This window comes from Ahaetulla prasina, chromosome 4 (genome assembly GCF_028640845.1).
Source record: "Ahaetulla prasina isolate Xishuangbanna chromosome 4, ASM2864084v1, whole genome shotgun sequence".
Taxonomy (NCBI): domain Eukaryota; kingdom Metazoa; phylum Chordata; class Lepidosauria; order Squamata; family Colubridae; genus Ahaetulla; species Ahaetulla prasina.
Genome location: NC_080542.1, coordinates 49,519,030 through 49,539,297, shown reverse-complemented (window position 1 = coordinate 49,539,297; position 20,268 = coordinate 49,519,030). Strand labels below are relative to the sequence as shown.

The window sequence follows — 20,268 nt, the reverse complement described above, 5'->3', positions numbered from 1 at the left end:
AGCACTGATGCCTTTGGCCCAGCTCCAGGAGCCAGAACCAGACCAGTCGGAGGACATAATGAGGCCATCATCCCCTGATTCCTCCCTTCCTCAGGCTATGCCTTCAGACACGGCAGATAATAATCAAGCTTGGATTAACCCGCGCTTCAGAAGATTAGAGAGGCAGCGTCATCAAAGGGAAGGGTGGGGCAGGAGCCCCACCCCACAGGATATATAAGGAGCTTTGGAACTGCTCGCACTCCACGGGAAGCAAAAGATTAGCTGAACCGTTTGAAAGAGAGCTGAAGTCTTACTCTGCGAATCATTTGTTTGAACTTTGGCAAGCAGTTGTGATTTCTCTGCCAGGACTGATAAGAGCCGTGAATCCACTGGCTGAAGGCCAGCTCGTTACTCCAAGGTGAGGAAGGAGACAGAACACACAGAGAGATACCTGTTTCCCCACCGGGAGCCACAAAACCTGGGTAGGCATGGCGGGGTCATGTGACTGGGTGGGAGTGAGTGATGTTGAGTGAGCCATGCCCACCCAGGTTTTGTGGCTCCTGGCATTTTCTTTGAAAAATGGGTCCAAATGACTCTGAGTGTTTAAGGTTAAGGTCTTGGCACTAACCTTTTCATATGGGCAGCAGGCCCAGCCACCGCTCCTGGCCTTGCAGCAGGTCTGGCCCACGTGGCAGTAGTGCTGTTCACCGCACAAGACATCTTGACTGGAGATAGCAGTATGCGGTGAAGTTGGCAGGCCCCCTGCAGCATCAACAAGGCCTGGCCAGTGCTGTTTCTCACAAGACTGGGCTGTCACATTGCAGGTATAGCCAGAGGGGCAGCAATGTTGGTGATCCTCACAGCAAACGGCCTGTAGAAAGCAAGAGAGGAGGTACTGCTTGGTTTGAAATAAAAATACACCTTATGGTGGACCATTGTAAGGGAACTAAATAAAACTAATTTTATCCTGGCTCTATTTCGCTTCAAAGAAACCTTTGTCCAAAAGACAGAAACACCCCTTTATTCCTTCTTTTTCCTATTTCCTTGTTAAATTTTAAATGTCTGAATTAAGATATGAATTAGATAGGAAAAAAACAGAACAGCCGAAAGTTCTGAATGGTTCATAGATGACATTTCTCTCAAGGAGACTCTCTGTGAATTACCAGATATAGTGCTTGTTCTGCTAATAAAGCCATAACAGGAATGTGAAAGAGCACCTTTAGGACTGTAGGAGATTAAATTAATGGCAAGTAAGTATGGAAGCTCTTGTTGGGCAGCCCAATGCAAATACTGGAAATTCTTTTCATTAACTTTCAAGCCTGTAAAGATCCAGCAAAGGATTGAAATTTCAACATCTCATACCCCTCTGTGCCTAGAAAAATAGGAAGGGCACAGCTAGCTTTGTTTTGAGATTTTAAAAAAAGCCAAGATAGTGGCTATGACCACATGACTAAAAGCCCATCCCTTTTTTACTTATGGCTACCATTTTGGCTTTTTTAGAAACCACCTCCCGCAATGTCCCTCTTTATGGACCCACCCTAGGCAGTAGATATGAGTGTAATCTGCAGAAACCCAATTCCAATTGTGTCAACAACCCTTTGTTCTCTTTCTTGTCAAGGCTCTGCTTCTTCCTTTGTTCTTGCTGGTGTGGTAATGTTAAGATGCTGGCCTAGAACTTAGGAAACTTATGAGTCCAATGCTGATTGGATGACAGGGCCATCATTCTCTCTCAGCCTAACCCACCTCACAGGTTGTGGAGAAAACAAAAGGCAGGAGAATTCAGTATGTTCGATGCCTTATGTATTTTATAAAGTGGGATGATAACAACAGTTTGCCCTGATTAACAGATGCTATGATCATGTAGGTTTTTGTGGGAACAGGCATGGTATCATTTCTACATATAAGATGGCACCTGAACAGGAAAGAAGTGGGAAATTTTGCTTGCACTCACACTGGGCAGCTGGCAACAGCTCCAAGCACCAGAAAGGCTCTGGCAGCAGCTGGCACTGCCATTGCAGACAATGCCATCCTTTTGCAATATCTTGGCAAGCAGTTTGGGAGCCCAAGGCAGAGATTGTTTTGATTCTTCACAGCTGCCTGTGGCTGGGTCGAAAATAGAGCCACTGGGGCAGCAATGCAAGTGGTCTGAGCTGCAGACCACTTGCAGGAAAGACAGTTGGGGAAAAAAAGCCAAGCTAAGCATAATCCAAAGGTGCCATGAAAAGAGCTTGCATGAGATTGCTCAGTAATAATGCATTTTTTTAAAGGCTTGTTTAAAGAAACAGTGTTAGCCCTAATCTGGTGAGTTGGCCTTGGTTTCAGAGGTCACTCTCAACAAAGATTCAAATTTTTAATGTAGTCTTTACAAAAATATTTTCCTGCATTTTTAAACTGCCATAACGGATTAGCTAAATATCTGCAAAGGAAAAAGGACAGATGTCATGCCCTAACATATGAACTTTTTATATTATTTAAAGCTGATCCAACCCCTTTATCCATCAGCCTGCACTCTCAAAACAAGTGCACATAGGGGAGCCAAACTCCATTTTCCTTTAGCCTTTGGAGGAGACAGAAGCCAAGGACAAACTCATATTCCATACACAGATCATCGCTGATGAGATTCAGAATACTTGTATTTATTGTTATGTTCAGCAGTAACTCAATACTGTCTATCTTGTATTTGGTTCTCATTGTATGTATTCCTGTTTTCCCCAGTTTCACCATATCCTGTTCTTTCAATAAAGCATCCAGATCTATGCACACGGTCTGTTTTATTGGAAGATAAGTGGATTTAGCCTGCATGCCGAGCACCATACAGACTAACGTGTAGTGAGCACAGAACAATAGGGCATAAGATTTGTGAAAGGAACAGCATCAATGCCTGCATTAGCAGATACTTTACTTTGTTTTCAGCTTTTTTTAGAAGCTGAGATAAATTTAGAGAAGATTTATAATAGCTACCCTGATTCTTATCCAGCTGACTCTTCCAGCTTTCCCCAAATTAATGGATTTTGTATGTGATGGCCAAGAAATCCCATTATTCCCAGCTAGCACAACACAACTCTTCTCAGAGAAAGATGGGCATCTTTTATTTCTTGGCTACAGTTTTTGCACTCTGAAAAACTGCTTGGCAGACTTCTTCACTTTTGCATTGCACAGATGAGCTATGGAGAACAGACTGGTATTGGTGGAGGGCAGTTGCTACTAAAGGCAGCAGCATCGCTGCTGTGAGAAAGGGTGGTGTTGTAGTCTCCTGCCTCCCAGCAACCCTACTAAAATTTATTGGGAGATCCTACAAATGTGTGTGACCACCCAGGGCTGGAAAGATTGACTTCTGCCAGCATATATAGTAGTAGAATCAATCTTCCATATTTATCTTTTTAACTGATCATCACAAGACTGTGTCTTGCATTAATCATGCCTTTTCACATCAAGGCTTCCTCGCCAAGCTTTCTGAAGCCTACTTACTTTTGGAAAAGGACAACAACCCCAGTTGCCAGAGGCCATTTTGCAGCAGGTCTCCTTATCTTTGCAGCTGCTGAAGTTATCACATTTCACCACTGACTCCTGCCTTGCCAGAATGGGAGTCACCAAGATCCCCTGGGAAGGGCCCCCACTTTTGATGCAGAAACTGTGTTTTATGTCACAGGTGTAACCGTGAGGACAACAGTGTGCTTGGTCTTTGCAACAAACTGCCTATGGGAAAGAAATATCTATGGTGATCCAAAAAGCCAAACACCACTGTTGAAATTGTTCTATGAAAGAAAAATACTACAGGTAGATCTCACTTAACAACTGTTTGAAGTTATGACAGCACTGAAAAAGCAACTTTTTGGCTAGTCCTCACATTTACCACCGTTGCATCCCACACAGTCACGTGATTGCTACTTGTGCACTGCACAACAGACTTCTGACAAGCAGAGCCAATGGAGAAGCTGGCAGTAAAATTGCACATCACAAACATGCAGGGTCTTGCATAATGATCCGTGGTGACTTGCTTAATGAATAGATGGTAAGTAACACTGTGCACCTTTCAAGGTCATGTGATGTTTCACTTAGCAAATGCATTCCTTAGCGACAGAGTTGCCAACTATGGCTGTTAAATGTGCCCGCCTTCCTACACATACAACATTCTCATGGTAAAAGTTCTTTCTTATATCATATTTGGAACATGATTTCCATCATTGCCACATGGAAATCACATGAGTTGTGAGTTCACATGGACAGCATGGGAGACTGGAGAGAAACCTGGGCTTCTGAGATCAACTGTCAAAATCCATCAGAAAGCTCCAATGGCTTTAGGAGTGGGGGATGGAAGTCACCTTGCAAAACCCATGGAGGGTATCAGGTTGGGGAAGGTTGAGTTCATTGACTAATGCACCAATAAAAGGCTTTCATTTCAGCCACTCATGGTACATCTTCCAATAGAATGACTGTTGTCAGATGTCCCAAATGCCCCAAAGGTATGCAAATATATTCTTCCTATGAGACTCCATGGATGATTGACTAAATCAACTATTTATCCAAGAAGGAAAATTTCCTACCCTGCCTTAAAATCCTCAATTTACCTGAAAGAGGGGACAGCATGCCCAGGCTCCTAAACGCATGCAGCATGTTTGTCCATCTGCACAGCTAAACCGATCATCACACTTCACATCCCTGCTTGAAGGGAAGTTGTCAACAATCGCTGTTGTCTTCTCCACCCAAGGTATACGATCTCCATCTTTTAGGCAAGTGCCTGATGAATTATAGGTATAACCACTGGGGCAGCAATGAATCTGATCCTGGCAGCAAGTGGCCTGGCAGGAGAGAGGAAGGTCACATCAAGGGCTGAAAGTCATCAGTGGCCTATTGGACCAGAAGGAATTCCTACCCTAAAGTAGAGAAACCAAAGACCCTCAAGTTCATCTGAAAACCACTTCTGATTGGAGGCTCAAACTGATGATACCCCATTTCTTGCTCTCCAATTACAAGAAGCTGAAGAATATGGAAAAGTGCAAGTTAAGACAGACCATTTTTTTCCTAGAGTCTTTCCTATGAAACAAAGATTGAAGAACCTGCAGCCCATGTGAAACTGCTGATTTGGCCTCCTATAAAGTGCCACATCAAATTGCCAGTGTTAAGATTTTTTTTTTAAAGGGCTAAAATAGGTGAATTTGCTTTTGTATTAGTTCCATTTCTGGCTCCAGATCTCAAACCACAAAGAAAGGACTGCTGGTTTTACTGCACAACTTCAGAAACCTTTGATTCCCAAAATGCTCAGTTTTAAAAAATGTTGCTCTCAGCTATGAAAAAATTGCCTGGCTTTTTAATAGACCTAGGCCTCTCAGGTAAGCAATTGTAAAACCATAACTGGACAGTATTGGAGTCAACAACTCTGCTGCAGTTCTGCAGAAACAAACAATACAATTGCAGGTTCAAGTCCCACCAGGCCCAAGGTTGACTCAGCCTTCCATCCTTTATAAGGTAGGTAAAATGAGGACCCAGATTGTTGGGGGGCAATAAGTTGACTTTGTATATAGTATACAAAATGGATGAAGACTATTGCCTGACATAGTGTAAGCCGCCCTGAGTCTTTGGAGAAGGGCGGGATATAAATGCAAATAAAAAAAAAATACAGAATGTGTGAGTAAACAAAAATAAACCCCTTTCTCGTTTCCAAGACCCTCCCCCTCAAACTTTTAACATAGGAACATCCTGGAAAGCCTAGCAACTGAGGTGCATATAATTTAAGAAGGAATTACAATTACACCTCAAAGGGTCCCAGGAATCTATGAGCAATCTAAATGAGAAATGAGAGGTGGACTGAATGAGCAGAACCTGGGAACCAGCACTTACCGAGATTAGTTCCCTTTTGCTCCTCACTCATAGACTAGACTCAATTCCACCCTTTCCTTTCTTGCATCTATTTACATAACTATGCAAATACTAGGAAGCTCCTGACAGGAAACAAAGCAATTTCACATTTCCTCTGTTCACCACAATAGCATTAAATAAGCTTAGATCTCTTCTCACCTGTGTCAACAGGCAGCATCCCCAAGCACCTGTTGTAAGGCGACAACAAGTCTGGCCATCGTGACAAGCTGTGTAGGGACCACACTGGACCATTCGACCTACGGAAGATGCTGTAGAGCATGTATCTATTTGTGAAACTGTTGTGGAGCTTGTGTCTATTTTTGGCACCAAAGGAATGCTTTGGCCATCTTTTAGGCAGGTGCCTTCTGACAAGTTGCACTGGTAACCTTTTGGACAACAATGGGTATGATCTGGGCAGCAGATGGCCTGGGAAAGACACAAAACACTATCAGACCATCATGGAATTCTTTGCCCCAAAAGGAGGTAGGAGGCTGTGGGTTGTTGTTGTTTTTTCTTCACTGAATACCCATCTGGCCAGTTGTGGCAATTCCAATTGATACATTCTTTTTGAAGTCTCTGCTGAACTTTCAAATAGCAAATACCAGGATAGAAGCTGATATTGCCAATCTGCAGAGTATATGCTCGGTTCTTCTAAGACCAAAAATCTCTCCCTACCACCCCCCCAAGTATGCCCCCCACAAGCTTTGAGGTTAATTAACCATGTTTTCTGACAAACATAGTTCTTCTTACCTCCTCCAGTGGGCAGCACCCCCAGGAACCTGAGGTTGTCTTGCAGCAAGTATTTCCATCTGGGCATGTAAATTTTGCATCACATTGTATATCGTGAGCTGCAACATGAGAGAGAAGTTGTTATGTTCAAAGAAGAATACAAAACCTTCTCCACGCTTTCTCCTCTCTTAAGCAACTGATAGACCTGCTTTCCCCAAGTTGGTACCTTCTAGACTGGCTATATTGTAACTTCCAAAATTTTCGATCAAGATGCTGGCTTTGGGTTCTGTGAATGATAGCCCAGCAATTCCTCCACAAAATCTAGAATATACGCATATGGAAAGGAGAAGGAATGCCACCAACAATTAAGATTACTCCTGGAACCTATTGGGGGGAACTGCCCCAAGTGCTCAATTTGGGAAAAGAAAATGAGAGGTGAAGTCTTAACAACAACAGCACTCATAATTCGTTTATAGCAATGAGTTTCTCAGTTAACATGATTTCTACAGAATGTGAAACAAAGTACTATAAAGTGTCTCTAATGTGCTTACTTTGATTTCTTTAATGTTAATGCAAAAATTATTCTTCTTCTGTTAGGAAGTATAGACCAGAAACAAGAAATTGGGCAAGTCATAGGCATCCTAGTCTCTTGCACATTATGTCTTAGTGAGCAATGCTTCTGGTTTCCAGTATTTCTATAGGCACTGCTCAGAACAGGAAACTTTTGCAATCTTTAAAGCTACTAACTTCCTTTGGAAGAAAGCATAGGTAAAGGTAAAGGTTCCCCTCGCACATACATGCTAGTCGTTCCCAACTCTAGGGGATGGTGCTCATCTCCGTTTCAAAACCGAAGAGTCAGCGCTGTCCGAAGACATCTCCATGGTCATGTGGCTGGCATGACTCAATGCCAAAAGCACACAGAAAGCTGTTACCTTCCCACCAAAGCTGGTCCCTATTTTTCTACTTGCATTTTTTACGTGCTTTCAAACTGGTAGGTTGGCAGAAGCTGGGACAAGTAATGGGAGCTCACCCCATTACGCGGCACTAGGGATTCGAACCGCTGAACTGCTGACCTTTCGATCGACAAGCTCAGCGTCTTACCCACTAAGCCACAGCATCCCTTTGAAGAAAGCATACAGCTACATATTTTCTCAGAAAACTAGATTTTGCCCCTCATGCCATATTTTACAGTTTTCTGGACCTGTGGAGGAAGAATCATGCCATAAAAAACTGCTTCCTAAATTAGATCCACCAGCCATCTAGTTCAGCATCTTGTTTCCTTCAGTGCCTTCCCAAATGGGCCACAAGGGCCCTTCCATACAGTGAAATAAAGCAGCTGCTTTGAGCACTGAACTGGCAAAAATCCCTACTTACTACCCAACCAATGATAGCAATTAATTCAGCATCCAAAACATATACGACAAGCTGTAAAATATGTAACACTATTTTTGTTATGTATTTTTAATGTGGGTTTTTTTGTGTGTGTGTTTTTTCTTTATTTTGTTTTTAAGGGTGAAAAGCTTAATAAAAATTATTTTTTAAAAAATAAAATAAAATAGAAATTAATCCAGCATCCAAAACATATGGGAAATATTTTTATTTTAACCAAAGAAAAAAACAAATGCTATCCTTCTTCTCAGTGCCTTAGGCTGCCTTTCTCCTTATTCCCAAAAGCTCATGCCTTTTCTTTCCAAGAGGCTAGCATTCAATCTTCTTTTAAAAATTGGCTCTCCTTTCTAACCTCTTGAAGCTTCTTCTGGCACCCTTATTTTACATAGGACGCTTCCTTTCGGCCAGTGACCTGTCACAGCACTTAATCATCTCACCTGTCTGGAGGCCTGCAGTGAGGTGGGTGATGGGCCATAATCCCTCGGGCATTATGGTGCATATGGAATGCTTCAGGTCACACTGGGTGCCCTGTGGACAACAGTGAAGGTGGTCACTGCAGCACACAGCCTAGTGAGAAAACAAAAGGAAAAGCTGAGAGCACAAACATCAGATACAATAAGTAACTGTCTGCACCTACCAAGTTTAGACAAGGGGGGAAAAAGCTGAAGACCTGCTGCCACTGGCTCCCATCTGAGCAGAGCACCCCATGATCATTCTTCCGTAAAGGACAGTGTGGCTTATTTAATTACTAGGCTAATAACTTAGGTCTCTTTGTGGTAAACAAGTTTATCTGGAGTCTGCATCTTAGACTGAAGGAGCCAGGCTAATCTTAATAGCTCAAGTGGAGTCTATAGAATTGCAGCAAGTAAGAATAAATAATTTCAAAATTATATGTAATTAATTATTTTCATATAAGAACAAGGGGTGGGGTGGAGAAGACTACAAAAAACTTAAAAATGTTGGCCATTTAAAATGACCCCTAAATGTAATTGCTTGGGGTCCTAATGCCTAAAAATATTGCAAACCATTGTAGCAAATAATTTGAAACAATCAAAATATGAACATAAAATGCAATATGCAAAGTAGAACCAAATATGCAGTTAGAACCAAAAGAGGAAACCAGATCACCAATTAAAAGTAATTCTAATGGAGCAACACAACTCATCCCAATAGCCATGAAAACAAGTAATTCATGGCACACTATACTGTGTTTCCCCGAAAATAAGACAGGGTCTTATTTTATTTGATCCCGAAATATGGTCTAGGCCTTATTTTAGAGAGCCTTATTTTATCTAGGCTCTCTCACAGGGCCTCCTCTCTCTCTTCTTCTCCCGAGTGGCAGCGATGCGTCCGGCTCACCAAATCTGGCCTGCTGATTTTGGGCGGCAGCGGTTCTGACTTGATCCTTGCTGGCAATGCTGTGGGCAAGAACCGGCCATGCCGATCCCGCTTCATGGCTGCGCAGACAGCCTGCAGCTTGTTCGGAGCTCCAGCGCCAGTCTCCCTCCTCCCAGTCCCAAGTCAACAGTGCAAAGGCTGGCAAGAGTTTTTTTGTAGCTGCTCTTTTTGCGGCCACCTCTAAGAGAAGGGGCACGCAACCTAGGGTTCGCGGAAGCGGTCTCCACAAGGCCATTCCGCATGGATGGCAGGGGCACATGGGCATATTCCCTCTCTTGCCCCCCCTCTGGCCTCACCTCCTCACATCATGTTATTTGCGTGGCAGCTACGCATTCGTCTAAGTATTGGGGGGGCTTATTGGGAGGTGGATTTTAGCCCATGCACTCAAAAGCCCAATTGGGCTCATTATCCGGACAGGTCCTAGTTTCAGGGAAACACAGTAGTAATTCATTTAAGATACCAGCAAAAGATGTGGGAAAATAAACAAGCCATAAAATCTTTAATGAAGTCATGCTATCAAATATTGCTTGACTAAAGGACTACCCTCTGATCAATTTCATACCTTCCCAAATCCCAATACTAAGGAAACTCTTTGGAAGGCAATTGGCATCCAGCAAAATTAACTAGAGGCCATTCCAGTTTTCTCAAAGAAAAGTCCAGTGATGCAGTACGGTGTGGAATTCCCCAATATCTCTCACTCCCACCATGAGTAGGGACAGATATCCTGATTGATATCTGCTGACATTTGCTCCTTTGGCCAAAATCTATTCTAGTGCTGCAGCCTGGCATAATTGCATGTCACCAGAGATGGCACTGTGATACAAGCACACATACAAAAGAGGTTGGGATTGCACTTAATTTAACATCTATCATCTTGCCTTTTTTTAACCCAACCCAACCCCACCCCACCCCACCCCAGCAAATGTCAATAGACACCACAAAGGAAGCTCCTTCTAAAACTAGACCAGTTGCTTACTGGGTAATCCTACCTTGTACTTACGTTTTGTAAAGGGCAACAACCATATTCACCAGTTGGGAGCAGGCAGCAAGTGGCTGCATCTGGACAGGAAGAGTGATTACCAGGACAGATGTTTTTTTCAGTCAAATCTGCAAGATGAGCAAAGATTAACTTCTCAAAAGGTGAAATAAAAAACCTCTGTGGGAAAGATGGGCAGTGCAATGGATTGCTATCACCTTTGGTGAGCATAGGATGCTGAAGAGAAAGCATCACCCAGGCTACTCAACCTAGCAATTATAATGGATTAAAGCAGGGGTCCCTAACTCCTGGGTGCAGACCGGTCCCGGTGCTGGTCCATGGTATGTTAGGAACTGGGCTGTGCAAGTGGTGAGTGAGCAAGTGAAGCTTCATGTGTGCATGTGCAGGATTCTAGAATGCACATGAAACCATTCTTTCCTTAGCGATCTGTGAAAGTCATTTTTTCTTCCAAAACCAATTCCTGGTACCAGAAAGGCTGGGGACTGCTGGATTAAAGTGAAAATCTCATTATGGAACAACAGAAAAGTTACAATAAGCCTAGTTCTATTTCTTTACTCCATACTTAACACCGGGGTCCGTTTCTTTGCTGGAAACTTCTTTGAAAGAGGCTGTTCCCCAAAAGTTCCAAGGCATTGTGTCTCAACTAGATCACAGGTTGTGCCATGGGGACAGCAGTGAATCTTGTCTGCACAGCAGGATGCCTGGGGAAAAGAAGGGGATGAGTGCACCATCATTCCCCACCATTATCTTTTCCTATAGTGCTCAATGAATAGCTTTGTACCAACACACCTTTTAAAAGTTTTATTAATCAAAACAGCAAACTGGAATATTAACGCAAAACCCAGACATTTACTGTACGTGGAATGGAATACTGAATATGAAGAGTACTTGTTTGCCTCAAGGATTTCATACTGCAACTTGCTTTGTGATTGTTTTAAGCAAATATGAACTTATGGACCAACAACAGATTTATTAAACTAAGTTATTTTTTTAAAAAATCTGGACTTTTCTAAGAAACAAGATGAAGCCTGTAATGTGGCAGCCTAGGTATAGAAGTCACTTTCCTGGGAAAAAAACGAATATTGTTACATACCATTTTATTTGATATTCTGTGTTGTTTTAGAGTTGTCCCTACTTGGTAATGTAATGGGAAGGCTGGTAGAGATCATATTTTTTTTAAAATGCATCTAGTCTCTGCAGTTGCATAACTATATGAAAAGATTTCCTTCGGTTGGACTCTGAGACAAGCTGCTCAGGACTCCGGTTGAGCAGAAACTGTGATGCAAGAATGTGATTCAGTGCCTATTAAAACCCCAAATGAACTATGCAACAGAGAAATGTTTTAAAATATTGGTGACATTTCAGTAAATTGAAGAACCTAAATGTTGGCCAACACTTTCTTATATTTTAGGAAAGCCAGTGCAGAATTGTGAAAACTTCAGAATAAGTGTTTTATGAGATGTTTATAGTGCCACATTGGGCGCCAATTGTGAGATTTATAAAAAAAGGTAAACCTCATAAAAAGAAAACGGAGGCCATGAACAAGTAAAAGCAGTTTTATTTTTAAAAGATATATCAAAAAAACTTTTGCAAAAGGGTTCTCCGCAAGGGAGAGAACATCTGACAGCTCCGAATATATGGTTTAAATACATTTTCAAACAATCAACAAGACTATTAAAACACTCCCACTTATCATTGTTTTTCATACATTACATAATATTTTTGGCTCATTCAACAGCATCTTGTTCCTCTGGAAAGTCCCCCAGAGATTATACTTCCCTTATGACTTTTACAGAAACAATTAAATGGAACATGATTTTGCTTGGGTCAGCCTGCCTCAACTTAAAGGATACAATCATGTTATGGCTTGTTTCCTCAGAACAGGCTTCATACATACCTCCCTTTGTTTATTTATTTATTTTATTTATAATTTAATTTTTATACTGCCCTTCTCCCGGAGGACTCAGGGCGGTTTACAGCCATATTAAAATCAACACAAAATACAAACACAAATTTAAAAGCAAAATTAAAAAACCAAATTACAAACGGCCGAATCAAACTAAAACGGTCATAGACCGACATAAAACCCATTAAAATTTTCATTTAAAAAATTTCGCTTAGGCCAGTCCCACATGGTGAAATAATAAGGTCTTAAGTTCACGTTTGAAGGTCCGGAGGTTGGGGAGTTGGCGCAACCCCGGAGGCAGCACATTCCAAAGGGCAGGTGCCGCCACAAGGAAGGCTCTCCCCCTGGGGGCCGCCAACCGGCATTGTTAAATGTCTTACACTGCTAAAACAACTCAGGTTAACTCAGGTCATAGGAGTAGTGCAATATGGAATTACTTAGGCCATATTCTTTACAGGAATAATTCCATTTCTCACAAGTGCAAAAGTTTTGAGGGACCATGGATCTTGGGAGATGGGGATGTGGGAGGTCAACCTACAGTAAATCAATGGTAAGAGGTGACTGGAATGTTTTGTTTGAGGGCACATGCTTGACAGGAGGAACAGTAAAAATAGAACTAGAATGACTTTGAAAGGAACACCACGATTCTCCCTATCCCCAGTCCTAGGAAAGCACCAAAAATTCATGTTACCGGAATTCGATCACTGATTACCTTCCACTTTCAGCCTTGTCGGTTTGTAGGCCAAAAAGACTCAAATGCAACTTAAGTTTAGCCTTCACAAGATTCTACTAAATGTAATTCTGGATAATCAAGTCATATAGAGTTGCTTGCTCCACAAAGACTTTCTGACCCCAAAGAATCTCTGGACTGATGGACAGGAGAGTGTAATTCAGTGACATCTTCATTTAAAAAAAAAAAATCAAAGAACCAGTTTTTACCTCTTTGCATGAAAATACATTCATTTGCCCATATTTAAGTTCCCATACCTCTGGCATCGGACAACATCCCCAGGATTCATCAGCCATTAAGCAACAGGTGCAGCCATCTGGACATTCCCATTCACTATCTGGGCATTGAACAGCCCTGACTACGACAGCAGAGATTGAATCTGCAATGCAAAATAAGTAAAACTTAGAAGTGACATCTTAAGTTTGAAGGCCTTGAAATGTAAAGTCTTTCTCTCTTCTGCCTATGGCAGAAGCTGGCACTTGATTTGTCTATGCCACGGAGTTCCTGTGTAAGACGAGATTGTTTTTGAATCAAAACCAGCTTAAAATAAACTTCCTGGCGGAATAAACACATGAAGAGCCAATATACCGGGTAAACTAGGTCTTAAATCTAACAATTTACCAGTATATTAAAATTAAATCTACTTAGTAGGATTATTCTGCAAACATCATTCGGTTTAATCATTCATCCATTGATCATATTTATTATTATAACTAGCAACAACTCTGGAGATCGCATCTCTTAAGGCTTTGGGTGGTGGTGGTTGCAACATAGCTTAGGAGTCTCTGTGTACTTCAGTCCCAATTGGTAAAATAACTTATTCTAAATCTTTCTGTTAAAAAAAAAGCAGATTTAGCCTATATTATTTGTTTAACCTGGTGAAACAAATATATCCCTCTAAAAAAGCACTGAGTTCCTTGAATTAACTGGGAGAGATTATTTTTGTTGCTGAAATATTTTTACTGTTCCTGTGACTCCAATTTGTCCCACCTTGTCTCCAAATACCTTCATTTTCTATGCAGACTCTTCCATCGGTGCTGCAGTGGGTGCTGAGGGGGCAGCAACGGTGTCCATCAGTACAAGAGATGGCCTGGAGGTGAGATAAAAGAGATATAAAGGCCCCAAAGTATTCAGAACAGCAAATACAGCGTAAGATCTCACTGGAAACTGGAGTGTTACAAGTTTAAAGTTTAACTTCTCAAACAGATGTGCCAATTACCAAATATGACTGTGAACTAGCTGGAAGATATGTGAATTAGCTGGACAAAGGATATGTGTGCTATTTTGGTTTGCGGTACTAAGGATAGGGAAGTAAATGAAGCCACTGCACGTGTGCGCAGAAGTTTTTTCTCTCTCTGCCTTCAGTTATAATTTCTGTTTGCTTTTTTACTAAGATTGCAAGTAGTATGCCTTCAGATTCTAGAACTACAGTCCTCTTTCTCTTCCCATTGGTTTTCTTAGTCAACACATTTCTTTCTCTCCATGCCTGGTACCTTCTAAATGTGTTGGAACTATAGTTCCCAGAATTTCAACTAATATGGCCATATGCCATGGGAATTCTGGGAAGTTAAATAAAAGCCATCCATTATCTATACAATTCTAAAACATTTCAACCCCCCAGTTTCTCATTTCTACTTACCCTCCATCTAGGAACCAAATCCAAAAAGGAAAGATATGGGAAATATATTGTCCTCTAGAAATGATAATGTATCATTATTGCCTATCCTCCCTGATACAATTTAGATACAAGGAGCAGTGACTGAATGATATCTGAGGAACCCAAGATCCTTAGATATCCTTGTATTAGAATAGTTATCTTAGCTTCTCTGATCTAATGAACCTCCAGATGTTAGGAACTTTAAATCCAACATTCCCAGATAGCTGGATCACTGGATACAATGACTATAAAGAATAGAAATTATAATCTTCTACATTGGAAGGCCACTGGAAGTTAAAAGCTGTTCATTTAATCTGTTACATTTCAGTTAAGTACAGAGCAAAGTAGGGTTGGCATGCAGATAATTCAGGAGATATGGGGCAAATCAGTTAAACTTGCTCTGTTAAAAAAGGTGTTCTGATCCTTGCCAGGACTTATCTTATTTTCAGGTCCAAAGCTCACCTCCTTCCAAGGACAGCAGGCAAAGGTGGAATTCAGGCTGAGCTGGCAGGAGTGTGTCACCGGACATGTGCTAGCATCAGGACAGACAACACTAGATATCTCGTTCCTGCTCTCTGGGGGCAACATGCGGAGGGATGCTCCTGTGAACTGTAAATGAAAAAGATGAGGCAATTAACACGACAGGCAACTTTGTTCCCATCCCCCAAGATACTATGCAAGTTGCAAAGTCTAATATAAAAATATTCTTTTGGGAAGTGTCAACAACTCCAGAGAAGCTGGATGCCCTGTAACAAAACTAGTTACTAAAACAGCAATATTCAGACTTTTTTTTTTAATGAAGTCCTTGGTGTTCTCAGAAAGAGCATATATATCTTTGACCTACATAAGCTCTCTTCTATTGGCATTTTTCCTTATGTTGTTTTATTCATGTAATCAACACAAGCTTTGCTAATGGAAATGCTTCTATCTTTTTAGGAAACCATTTTCTGCCACATCCTTAGCAGAAGAGTAAAATAACAAAAACTCCTACCTGAGGCTGATCGCAGCAGGTATACTTATCTCCTTCAGAGAGCTTGCAACATGTTGAAGATCCTTCACATTTCTGCCCATCAGGGCATTGCAAAGAAGAGGCTGTCCTGCTCAATACCAGGAAAACTACGAAGTGCACCCACATCCTAGCCATGAACCTAAATAGGAGAATAATAAAGAAATGAGGTGCTTCAGAGCCCCACATTGCTATCAAATACTCAGTCCCCAAGGAAGAGTCTCACCAAGCCCCTCCTCATAAATTAAGAGCTGCTGATGACCTTTATAGCGCAAATTCTGACATATAAGCTATTTAGTGACTCAGCAAGGAAGATCAGCTAAAAGGACCTCATGTGACAATCATAAAAAGCAGGAGGGTAAAATCACGTGGATAATCTTTTGTTGTAAAGCCTAGGAAAACCTGATAGCAGGAGATATATTGCCACTAAGGTCAATGTTTTATTAGGGTTTTTTTTTTCTTTCAGAGAAAATGTTTCAGCATTACATTATTCATGTAATGAGTCAAACAAATAAAATATTTAGAAGAAAACAGCCACTCATTTGATCATTTAATATAATTTATGAGAGCTCAATTTTTAATATTATATAACATTTTCAATTCTTTCCAAAACAGTGGTATTCTGGTGCATACAAATGCTCCAAAGTATTTTTAGAATTTAGATTCAAAGCATTGCATCTGTGTGTATCATCTGTGTGTATGTGAGTGTATATATACATATACACGCACGTCTATGTACACTGTTGCCCCCCCTCAACCATATCTCCCTAGAAATGGATAAATACCCCATGAAATTTCATAACTGATTCAACACCTTGCTAGAAGAAACCATACCTAGCCACGTCCAATCGTATGTTCCCGTCTTATCATAATTCTAATTATCCTCTTCCAGCACAAGAGTGCTGTAATATATAGATGACAACTAAAGATGTGAGATTGGGGAAGATTGGGGTATCTTAATCCCACCACTGACTTTCCGTACAAAGCCTTATATATGTATTCCAGGATCCTGCTGATTGGAAAAGTACACAAGCCCCAGTAATTATTATTATTACACCCAGAACTTCTTGTATTTTATGAAGATTAATAAATCAAAATGCTTCATGGTGCCATTTATGTCCAGAATTTTAAATGAATAGATAATAATGTTTATCTTGGGAAAGAAATCATACCAACTGATATCCTAGCTACCTAGGTTTAATACTTGAATAACATCTCATTTCTGACATCCCAGAGTGAGACATATCCAAGACCACAAAGTCGAAGTTTTTCTATTCCCCTGTGATTTAACTGAAGCTAGTTTACTTATCAATTGTCAATAAAAAGTTCTTGATTATGATTATTACAACTATAAAATTACTCTCTTTACAAGTTATACATCTAAGCATTTTCAACTGATGCAGACATCACTTAGAAAAGGCCCATTTAAACCTCTGCTACAGAAGCTGACAAATTTTAGCTATTTAGCTGTTTGCAAAAAAAAACAACAACAATATTCACAGGTTAATATATACACCAGATCTCATTGTATATTCTGATCTGGAAAAAATGATTCAACCCAATCCAACTTGTCTTTATCACTAGTTAAGCAAGTCAAGTTGTATTATTCACATATTTATTATACGCTTCATAATATATTACTGCTTATGAGTTGCCCCACAGAGTAGTCACCAGCTACATAATACCATTATCAGAATGACGCAGGAAATTGAAACAAGGAGAATGCTTGTGCAGGCACAAGGCGACAATTCAGAAACATCTGCTTATGAGAATGGTGAAACTGATTATTGGTTACCAGTTCTTTCTTTTTATTTTCATTCTCTTGCACCATTTGATAGTCATGAATGAATTCCAAGTTAATTGAAATGGATATGCATATAATTATCCCAGGTCCTATGTTCACAACACTTCCCACAAGCTCCCGTCCCAAAGCAAGTACCTCTTCAGTGGAGAATCATTTGACCAAAAGATAAATTGACCTCAAGTACGGGTTGAAAAAGGGACACGGTGGCTCAAGGGGCTAGGACACTGAGCTTGTCGATCGAAAGGTCGGCAGTTCAGCGGTTTGAATCCCTGGTGCTGCCGTGTAATGGGGTGAGCTCCTGTTACTTGTCCCAGTTTCTGCCAACCTAGCAGTTCGAAAGCATGTAAAAAATGCAAGTAGAAAAATAGGGACCACCTTTGTGTGAAGGTAAAAGTGTTCCGTGCGCCTTTGGCGTTGAGTCATGCTGGCCACATGACCATGGAGACATCTTCGGACAGCGCTGGCTCTTCGGCTTTGAAACGGAGATGAGCACCGCCCCCTAGAGTTGGCAACGACTAGCACATATGTGCGAGGGGAACCTTTACCTTTAAGGGGTTGAAAACTGCTAAAAGCATGTACTCCCCTCATTTTCATACAGACCATTTAGAAATTTTAGATGATTACGCACAGTTCCTCAAACAATACTATACACATTCTCCAATCTCAACCACATATGCACACAAAATTCACAGCCCTCTGTGAATTATCTTCCTCTGATAACCCACACAAATTGAGTAACCATTTTGTTCCAACAATAAGAAAACTTCCTTTTCTCACTCCCTCAATCTCAGAGCTGTAGTGGTTCAGAGGTAAGCCTTTTTGTCTCTCAAGGTATTAAAGAGGCCCAGAGAAGAATCTGAATTTGCCAAATGAAATGTAACAACTTGTGAACCCAGGCAGCCCTCAGGTTTTTTATACATACAGCTTGTGGTTACAAATAAAAGGTCTGAGATCTTGTCCTGAAAAACAATTATTGCAAGAAAAGAAATTACAGTACTTAACAGCATGTTGCGTAAGACTTGAGCAAGGCTGGGAAAAGGAAAGTGAGGAAGATCAGATTTTGTCAGTCCTTCAGGAAACATGATTAGATGAAATAAATCTATTGTACTATAAGGCTACATTAACAGAAACTTGCAAGTTTGAAAGTACAGTAACCCCAGAAAATCACTGGGTCTCCTGCCCCTCTTGTCCAATTCTTTCCTAGGCGGCATCTCTTCCCCAAAGTCATCCACACATTCCATTACAGATTCACTGAAAATCAGATGAACTTGAGCAATGAATTTCCGTTCTTCATTTATGCAGTTCTCAACTCCATCCTGAAAATGAAAGGTATGACAGGAACCTGTTCCAAACCCAGACTCTTCCAGCAGCCATCTGGTATGAAACATAGTTTGACTACCTGAAGCACTAAAGTTTACTTCTGCAAGATAGCTCCAGTGAGAAATGGAGAGAGAAATTTGTGCTCTGGGACAATTAAATCAATTGTTCCTTCCTAACCAGACACACAATTCTCAGCAGGCATCAAGTGATTGTAAAGAAAAACAAGGCAGAAATTCATTTGACAATCCAGAAACTCCATTTATTGCCCTAAAATCCCTGGGGGCTGTTGAGGAGTGCTAATTTCCCCTCTTATGAAATGCCTTACAAGGGTTTTTTTCTTTTTCTAATCACCTCTCTGCTCGAACCCTTTTCCATCATGTTTTGTTGAATGGAAAAGTCAGGGAGACGGCAAGCTGCCTGTTCATCTAGGGCAGGGGTGTCCAAACTTGGCTCCTTGAAGCGTGCTGGACTTCAACTCCCAGAATTCCCAAGCCAGCATGAGCTATAAATATGAGCAAGTTGCTGGCTGGAAAATTCTGGGAGTTGAAGTCCACCACTCTACAAGGGGCCAAGTTTGGACATCCCTGATCTAGGGTCAACATCAGAAAAACCTGTGAATGTAGCAACTGCAAATAGTGCTGTATATCAAAGAACCACATCATTTCCAAATGCTGTAAAGTCTGAATCTGTCCAGCTATGTCCATGTGCATCTCACACCCAGAGCCATTCAACCCAACCAATTGCTTGACATCATCTTAATCAAACCCAACAAGCTGCTTGATTATTTCCAGTAGGAAAAGCATCTTTGAAAAGCACTAGGGAGGAAATCCCATTGGATAGAAGACTCGGACTTGGCGGTTCCCTTCACACACTTAACACCTCACGAGGATTGTTTTAATAGGTTATTTTCGGCAATCTGGTGATTCAAGGAGGAGTTAACAGCTTAGAAGAGGGCTCTTAGTATTATTGGCCTCTGGCCAGTACACGCAGGATGGCTATGTCGACATCCGCAAGAGCCAAATCCTGGCTCTAAGGATATCCCGCAAAGAGATGACAATGGATTATTCCTGCCTCCCATCAACCATGGGGGAAGAGAGGGGGGCAAAGAAAGGCGACGCTGAACGAACGCGAGCATAGAAAGGTAGAGCCCCATCAGATCCCCCCCCCATTTTGTCTCCCGCAGAACCAAGCAGCAAAAACTAGGAGTGATCCCCCAACTTTGGGTCCCTCCGCCCCCCGCCCCCATATCCTACACTCATAAGCATCCGAACACAGACTAACGGAGCAGTCTACAGAAAGGACGATGAAGCCTTTCCACGTCGCCAAAACGATGCGCCAAAAAAACTCACCTTCAGCACCGGCGATCCCGATATTGGGGCTACTAAACCTCTGCTGCAACAGCAGCAGCAGCAGCAGCAGTTCACCTTTCAAGTAAGCAAGCAAATTAAATCTCAAGCCAGGCCACGCCCCTCTCATTAGGTTTCACCCTCTCGCCCT

The 20,268-nt window shown here is 41.4% G+C and overlaps 1 protein-coding gene across 6 annotated transcripts in view; it reads right to left on the bottom strand.

The window, feature by feature from the left end:
* The window catches only part of GRN (granulin precursor), a 27,983-nt gene extending 7,715 nt beyond the window's left edge, over nucleotides 1–20,268 (bottom strand). For 4 of the 6 annotated variants that reach the window (XR_009154933.1, XR_009154934.1, XM_058181263.1 and 1 more), the window contains exons 1-13: nucleotides 20,121–20,268; nucleotides 15,633–15,789; nucleotides 15,104–15,250; nucleotides 13,975–14,074; nucleotides 13,242–13,363; nucleotides 10,911–11,049; nucleotides 10,352–10,458; nucleotides 8,391–8,520; nucleotides 6,586–6,683; nucleotides 5,995–6,261; nucleotides 4,548–4,778; nucleotides 3,448–3,675; nucleotides 608–850 (exon numbers count right to left, since the gene is read on the bottom strand). Coding sequence is in view for 4 of the 6 variants with exons in the window: in XM_058181263.1 (XP_058037246.1) it covers nucleotides 608–850; nucleotides 3,448–3,675; nucleotides 4,548–4,778; nucleotides 5,995–6,261; nucleotides 6,586–6,683; nucleotides 8,391–8,520; nucleotides 10,352–10,458; nucleotides 10,911–11,049; nucleotides 13,242–13,363; nucleotides 13,975–14,074; nucleotides 15,104–15,250; nucleotides 15,633–15,785 (1,965 nt within the window). In the remaining 2 variants the exon portion in view is untranslated. The remainder of the gene's footprint in view (nucleotides 1–607; nucleotides 851–3,447; nucleotides 3,676–4,547; nucleotides 4,779–5,994; nucleotides 6,262–6,585; nucleotides 6,684–8,390; nucleotides 8,521–10,351; nucleotides 10,459–10,910; nucleotides 11,050–13,241; nucleotides 13,364–13,974; nucleotides 14,075–15,103; nucleotides 15,251–15,632; nucleotides 15,790–20,120) is intronic. The other 2 variants (XM_058181262.1, XM_058181264.1) reach the window with 2 other exon arrangements.